General features: G+C 33.3%; 1 protein-coding gene across 3 annotated transcripts in view; it reads left to right on the top strand.

The window, feature by feature from the left end:
* Ptpn4 (protein tyrosine phosphatase non-receptor type 4) overlaps positions 1 to 13,481 on the top strand; it is a 171,741-nt gene that overhangs the window by 25,149 nt on the left and 133,111 nt on the right. For 2 of the 3 annotated variants that reach the window (XM_074070542.1, XM_074070541.1), the window contains exon 2: positions 6,677 to 6,831. In XM_074070542.1, coding sequence (XP_073926643.1) covers positions 6,694 to 6,831 — 138 coding nt within the window. In that variant the 5' untranslated portion in view covers positions 6,677 to 6,693. Of the gene's footprint in view, positions 1 to 6,676; positions 6,832 to 13,481 lie in introns of those variants that run through there. The other variant, XM_020184859.2, reaches the window with a different exon arrangement.

Below are 13,481 nucleotides of genomic sequence, written 5' to 3'. Positions count from 1 at the left end.
ATTTTGAAAATGTTCATTTTGACAGTTTGCCCAGTGTTCTTTTATAGAGAACTGGATTTTCAGAGGTCCGTAATTACTTCACCTTTCTGGAAATGCTTTCTCCATTTTTTTTTTTTAAAGTAGAATGCATTATACTCTCAAAAGTTGCCTTTAAAAGATGGTTAAATAATTTTTTATTTAAAAAATCAGAAATGGATGGAAATTAAAAGATTTGAATCCAACAAAAGATAGTGTAATCACTTTCAAGTGATTTATAGTTGAGATTTCCCTTCCTCCTCCCCCATGCTCTGTTGTTTACTTAATATGAATCTGAACCCAGGTCAGGGGTTTCTTAACTGGAAGAACATATTATGTAGACTAATCAGTAAGTAGAGAGTGTAATAAGGGTTAATGTAAGTAACATTTATATAATATTAACCTGCAAAATGTTGGTCTTTTCTAGAAACTGGCACTTTCAGAACCAAGAAGCTTGTTACCAAGTTTAATGTTCACTCCCCATTTCCTTTTGTTGCTTTGTTTATACAAGTGTACTTTGTATTCAGTGACATTCCATTTCTGCAGATGTGAACTATGGTGACAGTTATACAAGGTTGTGATTTACGATTATGGAAATTGAGAAAAGTAGGTTGAGAGGTATGCTGATAATAAGGATGAGAAGGATGGAAAATATTGCTGGTAGTTCTAAATGCTTTACTGCATGTATTGTATGGCTCCTCCTGGCTCCTCTCTGATTCAGTAATAAACCTTAGAAAACCCAGGAGATATTAAAATTATAGCTCCATGTAATCTGCTTCCATAGTTGTTATGGAAGATAAGGTTGTTAGTGACATTTGAATGTTATTTTTCAGCTACACATAATTGTAAACTAGGATCACTTAATGTTCCAGTATTGGTCTATAGAGATTGTGGTAGCAGAGCTCAAACTAGATTCTAAATTTTATCTTAGCCTCTTCAAGTGAAACACAAAGAAAATAATAAATGGGAAGAGTGATTATTTCAATGACTTCTACTTTGCTGATATTTTATATTTTTTGACAAATTAGCAAGTGAATTCAAGGTTATCAAACCAGTTTGCTAGTAGAGCATTCTTTAATGTTAAATCCAGTTAAGAATCCTTATAAATAACATGAACAATGACAGATACTTTTTTAGTTTTAAAGTGTGCCATTTAGACCTAGTAACTTAGAAATTTCACTTGAGGCAGGGAGAGTTTTTGACTATAAGTTTGTTGCCTCCCTTCAGCAAATTTGATATGAACTCTTCAGATTCTCACCTAATCCAGGCATTTCTGTTACCCCAGAATCTACCTTCCATGGGATTGAAAAGGGATAATGGGTTTATAATCCTGAAACATTGGCCCATAAGACAAAGAAAACAAGAGAAGGAAAAGAAGCCAGAAGCAACTAAATGAATTAGCTCAAGGGCTTATTCTCTCTGTTCATGTCTCATTAGTTCATGAAACCCAATCAGGAGTTAGTCATATGCTTTTAATATAATTGATTATTTGCTGGTTAAGAGAAATACCATCCAAAAAACTTTTTTTTTTTTAAAAGACCCTCTGCAGCGTTCCAGTTTTCAAAATAAAAATGTGCTTTTCACCCATTGTGAAAGTAATCTAATAGCTAGGTAAGGTACATATAGAAGATAAAATAGAAAAAGAAAAATTATGAGTCAATATAGTATTTCTCTTGGGAGAGGTAATAGCTTATTAAAGGAAACCCATACAATTACTTCATTCCTGTAGATTGTTTTAAAAAGCCTTTTGTTCTCTTGTATTCTTTGATTCCAAGAGGATAGAGTTCTTCTTAACATTTTCTCCTCATTTGTACTAAGATATTTGAATTGTATGTACAGTCATTCCTTGATATCTATGGCTGATTGATTGGTTCCAGGGCCTCGGAGGACACCAAAATATGTGAATGTTCAAGTCCCTTATGTAAAAATGATTCAATATTTGCATTTAAGCTATGTACATCCTCTTGTAAACTTTAAATCAACTTTAGATTACTTATATCTAATACAATGTTATGAATATAGTTGTAATACTAGAATTTTTAGAGAATAACTGGAAAAATATCTACATGTGTTCAATGCAGACATTTTTTTTTTTCCTGATCCATGGTTAGATAGTTGAATTCCTGAGTGCAGAAACTCATAGATTTGGAGGGCTGAATGTATTTATTTCAAGATTTTGTCAGAGAGATCCAGTTTCTTTGCATCTTTGCCAAAGTATCACTTTTTTATGGTGGCCATTGCAATAAGTATGTAGTGACTAATGATACTGAGTGTCCTTTCACATGCTTATTTTCCATCTAGGTATTCTATGTGGTGAACTCTTTTTTCATTTCTTTAGCTCATTTTCTAGTTAGATTGTTTTATTTTACTGTTGAATTTTGAGATCTCACTGTTTATTTTAGATACTAGTTCTTCACCAGAGAAGAACATTTTTCATAATTCAATGGCTTGTATTTTCAAGATCTTTATGTCTTTTATACATCAGAAGTTTTAAATTACGGTGAAATAATCAATTTGTCAAATTTTATTTTCTTTTATGAATCATGCTTTTGTTGTCACACCTAAGAATGCTTCACTAAACTGTGGTCCTAAAGATTTTTCATGTTTTCTTTGACAAGTTTTACCTTTTATATTCAAATGAGTAACTTTTGTATCAAGTGTAAGGAAGTTAAGGCTGAGGTATTTTATTTTGTGTATATGCAATTCTTCCAGCACCGTTTGTTGAAAATACAAGTTTTGTTGAATTGCTTTTGTACCTTTGTTAAAAACCAGTTGGCTGTACTTGTGGGGAGTTCTATTTTATTCCACTGATCTGTGTCTCTTCTGCTCTTATCACAGTTTTGATTACTGTAGCTATTAGTAATCATGTAATTTGGGAGTGTGACTCCTTCTTTGTTTTTGGGAGTGAAAGTAATTTCTATTATGTTTTTCTTTTTTAAAAATAGATTTTGCTATTCTAGTTCCTTTGCTTTTCCATATAAATTTTAGATAATCTCTACAAAAGAAAAACGCACTGAGATTTTGATAACAACTACATTAAATTTGTACATCAACATGGTAGGAATTGACTTCTTTTTTTTCAGCCCTAGGGTTTGAACTCAGGGCCTCGTGCTTGCTAGGGAGTTGCTCTACCACTTGAGCCACTCCTCCAGCCCAGGAATTGACATCGTTGCTATGTTGAGTTCTTCAATCCATGAGCATGATTATGTCTCTCCATTTAGTTAGACCTTTGTTTTTTTAACTTTTGTAATTTATAGCATAGAAGTTCTGCGTTTTGTTAAATTTACACTAAAGGTTTCATTTTTTGTTTAGCAGTTGCGATTGGGATTATATATTTTAAATTTGACTCCACATGTTCATTTCTAGTTTATACAAATTTTGTTTTTGTTTTTGTTTTTGTTTTGTGAGCCAGTCTCTCTATGTAGCCCAGGCTGCCCTTGACCTTGAGATCCTTCCTAGTGTTGGGATTATGGGTGTGTACGACCACAAGCCTGGCCAAGAATACCCAGTTGGTTGTTTGTTTTTATACTGAGGCTTAGCCTCATAAAAGCAATTTTTGTACGTTGATATATCCTGTGACATAGGTAAACTCACTAGTTCAAGGAGTGTTTTGTAGATTCCTTGGGATTTTCTGCATAGACATCATGCAGCCTGCAAATAGAACAGTTTTCTTTCTTCTTCCTTTTTTCTACTTCATTGCACTGGTTAGGACTTCTACCATTATGTTGAATAAGTGTTGAGAGCAGATTTCCTGCTTTGCTTTGTTCTTGATTTTAGTAGGAAGCATTTGAGGCTTTGCCATTAGATTTTTTTTGTAGATGCCCTTTATCATGTTGAGTAAGGTACCCTTTATTTGTAGTTGTTGAGAGTTTTTATCATGAGTGAGTGAGTGGTTGTCAAATGCTTTTCTGCATTGGTTAAAAAGCTTGTGGTTTTTCTTAGTTCTGTTACTATGGTGGATTACATTGATCAGTTATTTAATTATCGAAGAAGCCTTCCTGCATCTCAAATAAAATCCATTTTATGCAGTTCTTTTTATGTATTGCTGAATTCTACCTTCCTTATAAGTAAGGATTTTTCTGTCCGTATTCATGAGGGATATTGCTTTGTAGTTTTCTTTTTTATATCTTTGTCTGGTTTTTCTATTAGGAGAATACTGGCCCTACAAAATAAGTTGAGAAGTGTTGCCTTTTTATGGAAGGGATTGTATAGAAGTGGTGCTAATTCTTCTTTATTTCATAGAGTTCTCTCCTGAAACCATGGGTATCTTTAGTTTCAATGATTTTTCTTTGTTATTTTCTTCCTTCCGTTTGCTGTGGTTTCTTTGTCCAAGTTCTTGAGGAAGGAGGTTCGATGATTGATTTGAGACATTTCCTATTTTCTGTTGTATGCATTAGTGCTATATTTCCCTATTAGCATTGCTTTTGGTATGTCCCACAAACTTTGATATGTTGTATTTTTTATTTTTATTTAATTCAATGTATCTTGTTTCCCTTGAGATTTCCCCTTTGTCCTCCATGTTGCTTAGAAGCATGTTGTCTAGTTTCCATGTGTTTGATTTATTCTTGTTCCTTTGTTGTTGATTTCTCACTTAATTCTCTTGTTCTCAGGGAACATACTTTGCATAATTTCAGTTCTTAGATGTTTAGATTTGTTATGTGGCCAGGGTATAATCTTCCTTGGTAAATGTTCAGTGGACGTTTGAAAATAATACGTATTCTGCTGTAGTTCATTAGATCCTCTTTGGTTGATGTTACTGTGTACATTCTATATTCTTGCTGATTTCTTTTTTTAGTTGTATCAGTTATTGAGAAAGGAGTGTTGAACTCTCCTACTATAATTGTACATTTGTCTGTTTTTTAAATTTTAGTTCTACAGTTTTTGATTCATATATTTTGCCACTTTGTTGTTTGGCATATTGCTATCAACGTACTATGTTTTGTTTGTGGATCAACTTTTTTATTGGTGTGTAATGGTGATACTAATACTCTTCTTTCTGTTAAAAATTAATATTTCCATGATACATCTTTTTCCATTTTTAAACTTTCTACCTGTCTGCATTATGTTTTGGAGAGAGTTTCTTGGAGGTGAAACAGAGGTAGTTTTTTTTCCAACGTGGCTATAAGAGTATTTTCTTTTATGTTACTTTTACACTTACATAATGTTGACTTTTATTTTCATCTTTAATCTACTAACATGATTAATTTATGAGTGTAAGGAAATATAGGCCCTAAAATGACCACGTGGAGAGGAGTGATCTGGCCAAGAGATTCTTTATTGCCGGGTGGGAGAGGGAGAGAGCAGAGAGCCAAGAGAGAGAGGGAGAGAGGGGCAGGGGCTTAAATACCCCTCAGTGGGACTCAGCATGATCTGCTTGGTTAGGATCTTATGGTTCATGCTGATTGGAGGTTGGGGCAGAAGGAGGGTTCAAGCTAGACTTGAGGCAGGACCATGACCCTGGAAAACAGAAGCTTAAGGGTGCAGTAAGAACTGAAACCTATCGGCGCCATTATTGCCAACAATGAGAAATCAACTTCAGTTAATGGATGCCGCCTATTTGGAATACTATTTCTTTTTAAATGAATATTTTGTTTATATATTACTCATATTGCTTACTATTTATTGCTTACTCATTCAAAATCCCAAATGTTTATGTGTCTTCATTGTTCTGTTTCCTTTATCTAATTGTCTTTAAGGCAAAAGTTTTATGGATTTTAAACTTTGAATCATGGAATGCCTAAAAATGTTTTTGGTTTTTTTTCCTCCAACATGAATGTTAATTTTCTGGGTATATAAATCTGTTTCAAATAATTTTCTTTCAGAACATGAAGTTACAGCTTAATAGCGAGTACTGATGCTACTGTGATTTCTATTCTTTTATAAGAAATCTATATTTTTTTTCCCTCTTCTTTGGTTAAAAATTCAGAAGTAAAGATTGTTAGCCTTAAGTTTACTATTATGTTTTTATTTTATTAAGAATAATACTATTAGAATTAGGTTGAGTTAGAGGGTAGTTAAAATGAAGGTTACTGTTGTGTTAAAAACAACAACAAAACCTCCCATGTTCCCCTAAATCCTAAGGGTTTTAAAAAAAGAACCCAGTAAGAAAAGGGAAGTCCAGAGTGGATGGCTCACACTTGTAATCCTAACTGTTCAGGAGGCGGAGATCAGGAGGATCTGGGTTTGAAGCCAGCCCTGGCAAATAGTTTGGGAGACCCTATCTGGAAAAAACTCCTTACAAAAAAGAGCTGGTAGAGTGGCTTAAGGGCTTGCTGAAGCTAGATAAACTTCCCTCCTGTTGTCATTCTGCAGTTTTTAGGTACTTGCATCAGTGAGTAAAAACCAGCGTTCTGAGGTAGCATATCCTCCCTGCCTCTACTCAAGTATACATATTTTTAATTGGAATATGACTTCCTAAAAGTTTGTGTATTAAAATCTTCTCAACGGGACAGTTAAAAATAGAAAGCTCTCCTTTAAGGTAATTTGTAATTTCAGTTTAGATGATAAACAACATATTTTATACCTATAATTCTTATCCTGTTGTTTCAGAATTTATAACTTTTTTGCCTGTTTTAATTTAAAATATATAATAACTTTATCTTTTAAACTACATTGTGTCTTCCACTATCCTTTTATTTAGTGGGTTTTTTTTTAAACTTAGATCTTGTGTGGACAGTAATGACCTCACGTTTCCGATTGCCTGCTGGCAGAACTTACAATGTACGAGCATCAGAATTGGCCAGAGACAGACAGCGTACAGAGGCGGTTTGCAACATCTTTCTTCTGGATAACACTGTACAAGCTGTCAAAGTCAATGTAAGTATTTTATTTCCTCCTCCTCCTTCTCTGCCTTCTCCCCTGTTCCTCCTCCTCCTCATTACCTCTGGATGCTAGTCTAAATTTAGATTCATGTTTTAAAGTAGAACCATTAAGTCGTATTACAGTTTGAAATGCCTTATTTAGTTAAGAAAGTCTTTTTGATGCAGGTTTGTATCAAGAACATGTTCTCATTCAAACTAGGTCTTTTTAAATGTGCTGCCCACTAGACACCCCTGACAAAGCAGCAGTACATTTTAATTAGTGAAGCAGATCAATAGTATGCGCTTGAGGGTGCTCAAAAGGAATTTGTTCTCTAAAATAATTTAGACATTTCCAGTGTAATCTTAACTTCTGTGTGAGTAAAACTTATTCTAAACAAAGATAAATGACAGCTCTGCTCTTACCTGAGTATTGTCCGAAATAGTTATTCAACAAATAGTTGTTCATCCTGCTTGTGTCTAGCTTCATTTTCTCATTGTTATTTCTGAGTTTCACCCATCTGGTGTGTTAATAGTAGCTAGTTTATTTTCCTTGCTATATAGAATCCTTCTGTATGAGTATACCACAGTTTCTCTGTTTAACTATCTGTTTACTTGTTCAATTTACTGTTGGTGTATTTTTGGGTTCCTGTGAATAATACTCCTGTGCAATTCTTATATATGTCTTGATATACACACAAGGATACACCCCTTCTTTTTTTTTTTTTTTTTGGCAGCACTGGGGTTTGAACGGAGGGTCTCATGCTTGCTAAGCAGGTGCGCTTACCACTTGAGCCACTCCACCAGCACCTACATCCCCTCTTTTTTTTTTAAAATTTTTAAACCTGTAGAACAATTGAATGGATAGTATAATGAATACTCCCCTAATGATTACCCAGATTGATCTGCTATCAACATTTTGCACGTTTACTTTATCTTTCTTTCCATTTTTTTCCGAACCGCTGAAAGTATTGGATTTTACCCATAAGTACTTTTGCTTATCTCCTAAATTAACACAGTAAAATTTAACATCATGGAAATAATAGTATCTAATATGTAGTCCTTATTCAAACTGGAATTCCTAATTTCCAGGTCTTGACGATGACATCATCTGATTCCTGCTGTATTACCTGGGTATTTCTATACTTTGAAATCTTTAAGTAAAATATTAATCTTTATTTACTAGTTTCATAAAGTTACACTATTCTGTGTATTACTGTATAGCAGGATCACTAATTTATCTTTTTTTAACTCTAAATTCCAAGCCATATTGGAAAAAGGGCTACAGTATAGTCAAAATTTCATTAATAAAAGTAACTTTGACTCAGAGTTTATTTAACATGGCCAACAATTCAGTTTGCTTTTCTAAAATGTTAAACTTTTAATTCCTTTCATATTCTATCAGCTATTAATACATAGTTAAGAGTATAGGTTGCTAAGGTGAAATACTATGTAATGAAGGGAATTGTGATTCATAAAAATTTCTGATTAATAGACATTGATTTATCAGACATTCAGTACAAGAAAATGAGCCTTTTTCCCTGACTCTAGAATTCTTTGGTGGGGGGAAGCATAATCTTAATAATTTTTGTTTTGAGTTAGTATTAGTTAATATTTAGTTTTTATTTTCACTTTTATTCTGTATTTAATTTGAAAAATTGTAAAAGAATTTGCTGTGTTTCCTATCTCACATAATTTTTTTCTTGATTTCTTTAGTTGACAGTAGTATGCTGTATTTTTTCAATGTAGTAATCAATGTACTGTAATTACTTTTTAAAATGACATGCATTTAATCTCTGTATATATGTATGCACACACACAGACACTACAGAACCAATAGAGATGACTATATTACATTTTTTTTCTTCTGAGTATCTGGAAGCAAGTCATTCAAAGGGCAGAGTTGCTTTGTACTTTTGTGTAGACTATGCATATTTTAATCTGTGTGAATAGCTCCCCAATTATATACTTTACAATCTATATGTGGCAGAAGCAAACTAACTGGGGATTTGCGAGCTCTGATCCTGGTGTTCTCATGTCCACCTAGTACCACTAAATCTCAGCAGTCCTCATTGTAGGCAGCTGCTAGGTTTACCGTGATCTCTCTGTTCATATTCTTTGAAGATGACAAGTAATGATTTGTAATATCAGCTATTGGTGATGGTGCTTATCCTTCCAGACTGGCCTGGAGCTTCTGTAGCTCAAATTGATAATCCTCTTGCCTCAGTATCCTAAGTGCTGAGATTGCAGGCATGTATTAACCACACTTGGCTTCCTAAAAATATTTTTTGCAACATAGGTTTTTTCCATCTGTATCATTTCCTGAGGAAAATGTTGACCTTCTTGCTTTTTCTGTGCTATGAACGTAGTGAGATAAGCCTATAGTACTGCTGCAGTTCCAAGTCCTGTTTTCACTGTGGCTCTGGCACAGCTTTTAGCTTGCTGTAGCCAGCCTGTAGAGCTTGTTGTTCCTCTCATGCTCTGAATTCATTGTCAATTCACCAAAAACATGTTTCCATTAAATACTTTAAAATGTACAGTATCCATTATCTCAAACTAGCAAAAATGCCATGTTTCTCTTACTATCTTTTATGTTTCCTCTTCACAAATTGGAGAGCAAGAGCGTGGAACAGGTTCTGCCTGGATGTGGGGGGTGAGGGTTGGGGAGTAGTGGCCCAGATAATGCATACACTTATAAGTAAATATAAAAACAATGAAATAAAATCTTAAAAAAGTAATTTAAAGCTATTAAAAAATCCATTTTGGTAACCCCCCAAAATATAACATGTATAGTATCCATACTGTGTAGATTGATTTCTTCAGCCTATGAGGATTCCCCCACTCCTCTAATTTCTGGCTTTACTTTTACCTTTTACTTTAGTGTAGCTGTTTAACAGTAACCTGTGTGACAAGAAAGGGCCAAGGAGAACCAGCATGCTGCAGTTACTACAATGACTCCATAAGAAATTACCTCAAACCTTAATGGCATAAAATAACCATTTGTTACCCTTGGGGATTCTGTTATTCAGGGATTTACACAGAAGCAGCTTATATCTGCTCCATGTTTTTGTTGGCCGAAGCTTTTCTTATTTACATTAGCTAACATTAGTTAACCAAGTTAGTAGTACAAAGAGAATTATAAAGACTGGGCAACAGGTGGATGGAGATTGGCATAGGAAGTAAAGAAATACAAGGATGATAAATTTAATTAAATGAATTATTTACCTGGAATCATTCTAGTCATATTTTTATTTACTTAATTTAATTTTTATTTATTATATCATTCATATATATGTACACACACACACACATAGTTGGTTTCTTTTTTTTTTTTTTTTTTTTTGAGAAAAGGTCTTGCTACCTATAGCACAAGACTGGTCTGGACTTCCTTATATGGCCCAGACTAGCCTCAAACTTGTAATCCTCCCTCCTGCCTTTGCCTTCTAAGAACTGGGGTTACAGGCATACATTATTACACCTGGTCCTACAGTCATATTTTGAAGATGGATAGAACTTTGATGATTTTTTTTGTCTTCTAGTATTGCTCCATTGGTTTTGCTTTAGCAATGAGAAAATAGATTTAGAATCATTAGGTTACTTGTGAAGGCATAGCCAGCACTCTTTGTGTGTGTGTGTGTGTGTGTGTGTGTGTGTGTGTGTGTGTGTGTGTAGGTCTGATGGGCCCTCTTATTTTAACAATTTAACTATTATTTTATTAAATATTATTTAAGTATATTTTATCAAATGATATTTCTAGCCCTACTTAAATTTTACTTAAAATATCTTTTACACATATCATTCAGAGTCCCTCAAAAGTTTTTTTAAACATTTATTTGTTTTATTCATGTACACAGTTAACAAAACAAAATAGTTCTACAAGTCTTGTACCCAAACTAGAAAACTGTTGCCTCATTACTCGTTAGAAGTAGCCAGTATTTACTTATTTTTAAATGATTATTTATTACCATGATTATTTCTGGTTTTGCCTTTGTTTTTTGTTTTTTCATATTATGTTTAGACTTTGGAAGATGAGAATTTAGGTCTCTTATAATCATTCCCCCACCCCAATAATACACAAATACTTCCTCTCGGTCATCCTTCTAATAGATGCAGTAGTTATATAATAATGTTTAATTAGGCCAGTATTAGTTTTCCCTAGAGAGAAACCTTTGAATCATCTGTCTTGAGTTTGTAGAGCCTTGCTGCTAATCTTCTTGGAACCGCAGGAGAGAAAAGTGCTGGAGTGTTCTCAGCTATTCAGTGTGTAGACTTTGACTTATGTATTGTTCACATATTTTCAATGCATTTAAATAATCAGCCCCATCTGATATCTCTGAGTCCAGAGTCCTAGTTCATTTTCTTCAAAGATTAAACTTCCAGTTCCTAACAAGTGGTTGGCAGTAGAGGGGGAGAAATGAGAACTGTTCATGGAAGGTGTTGGTTACTTCTACAACCTGTTAAATAATCTTTTCAAAAAGTCAACTCTGACTTATTTTTCAAAGGTAACATGTATCTCTGTTTTCTAGAAAAATTAATTTGCTCTTGAGCCTTTCTCACACTACTAGCTTTGTTTTATTTTTCTTCTGACTTCATTTTCCTGCATGTATTGGTGAAGTCTCTGATAGCTACCTTCCCAGTTATTTCAGCGTGTCTTAAACAGACATTTGTACTTAGTTAGCATCAGTTACCTTGATATCTCTCAGATTAACTTTGAACAGTGTCTACTTTGAAGGAGAATTTATCGAGCTCTACATTTTTAAAAGTAAAATCAGGTGTTAAAATAGAAATGATGATTTTAGTGTACAAAACATGATAAATTTGCTGAATTTTGTAATATTTGAAAACTCCAACTTTGTACATCTTATCTAACTTTGAAGCTCTTATCTAATTTCAGATGTCCTTTTTTTCTAAGTTGTAATTATATTAAGCATGAGAAAACTCTTTCTCAATCTGATTTATGCTTTAATTTAAACAACTAACGTCACCATATTTCTTGGTTTACTCTTTTATCCTGTTCTTGCCTGTTGCGTTTTTTCATCAGGCATGTATAGTTCTTGGGTCATATTTTCTTGGAAGCATACTATTTTTGAAATTCCATAAAATGACAATCTACTAATAGCTTTATATGTATATATATAATATTTTTATCCAGTTATTATTATATAGGTGCTATTTATAAAACCCAGTTTCCTGACAGTATTTATTAAAATACATACACACAGAAATAATAAAATTGCTAATTTATTATTAAAAGTAAAAAGGAAACAATTTTCAAAAATTTTTGAGAAATACATATTTTTATACTGACAGTCTAATAAATTGTACCTCTCTATGTCATGTAGTTATAATAATTATTAAGATACATTATGAAAAAAATTCAGAAAATAGTTTTAAGTCATTAAATTATGAGCAGTGTATTAGATTCTATATAGAAATTTTCTTGAGCTTAATTTTCCCACTCTGAAAAATTACATAAAGCTTCTGTTGTTTATTATTATGATATGTATAACATATGTTACACAGTGCAGTGCAGTCTTCATTCTACAAGTAAGTGGATTTTTATGTGTGTAGATACCTGTGGAACCACCACCTGATTAAGGGATTGAATATTTCTCTCACCAGAAGAGATTCCCTTGTATCCTTCTACGTAATTTTTATTCTATTTCATCTTCTTTATTAGCTTTTTCTTGCGGGGGGTGGTTAGGCTCTTAATAACATCTTTTTTATTAGCGTACTATAGTTGTACGGGTATGCACTGTGACTTTTATATAATTGTTTACGATATGTCTTAATTAGATTCACCCACTCCATCTTTCTCCTTTCTCTCCTTGTCCCCCTTCTTAGAACAATTTCAACAGGTTTCATTGTTCTGTTTTCATATACGAATACAAATACTTCCACTATATTTGCTTTCCCTATGCCCTCCTCCCCTCCACTGATACCCACACTGGGAACAGAACCTCTTTTACCATCCTGTCCTTCATAATAACATTCTTTTAGTGATTACTTTAGAAGTTACAAAGAATGTCCTGATTTTAAAAAGCCTACTTTTGATTAGAACTTCTACCATGTCCCCCACAATACAAAAACCTTAAAGTGGTTCAAAGCTGTTTATCTGCCTCCTGTTTTTTGCTGTTGTTTTTAATGTATTTGTCACTAGCGGATTATGTTATAAGCCCTGTACAACATTGTTATTGCAGTTTTTTATACTTGTCCTTATGTCTATACTTTCTAGAGCTATGTATTTCTGCATATCCATGCTTTTTCCATCTAGAATTATTTCCCTTCATCATAAAGAACTTACACTATTTCTTGCAATAAAGTCTGTTGATGACAGATTCTTAAAGGTTTTTGTTTGTAGAGGAATGTCTTTGGAGAATGTGTTTGGTAACCTCATGTTTTGGAGGATATTCTTGCTTGTTACAGAATTTTTTGTTGACAGATTATCTTTTCTTTCAGTAGTAGTTTAAAGATGCCATTTCATTAGTGTTCATGGCTTCTCTTGAGAAGTCATTTTCATTTTTATTTACTTGTGTTCTCCTGAAGGACAAGAGTTTGTGTCCTTTCTTCTCAGGCTGTTTTTAAGATTTTCTCTTTCTCTTTGATCTTTAATAGTTTGTCTGCAGTATACCTAGATATCATTTTGTATTTATGTATGTTTATCCTGCT

Source organism: Castor canadensis, chromosome 4, assembly GCF_047511655.1.
Source record: "Castor canadensis chromosome 4, mCasCan1.hap1v2, whole genome shotgun sequence".
Taxonomy (NCBI): Eukaryota; Metazoa; Chordata; class Mammalia; order Rodentia; family Castoridae; genus Castor; species Castor canadensis.
This window is presented reverse-complemented; position numbering and strand designations above follow the sequence as displayed.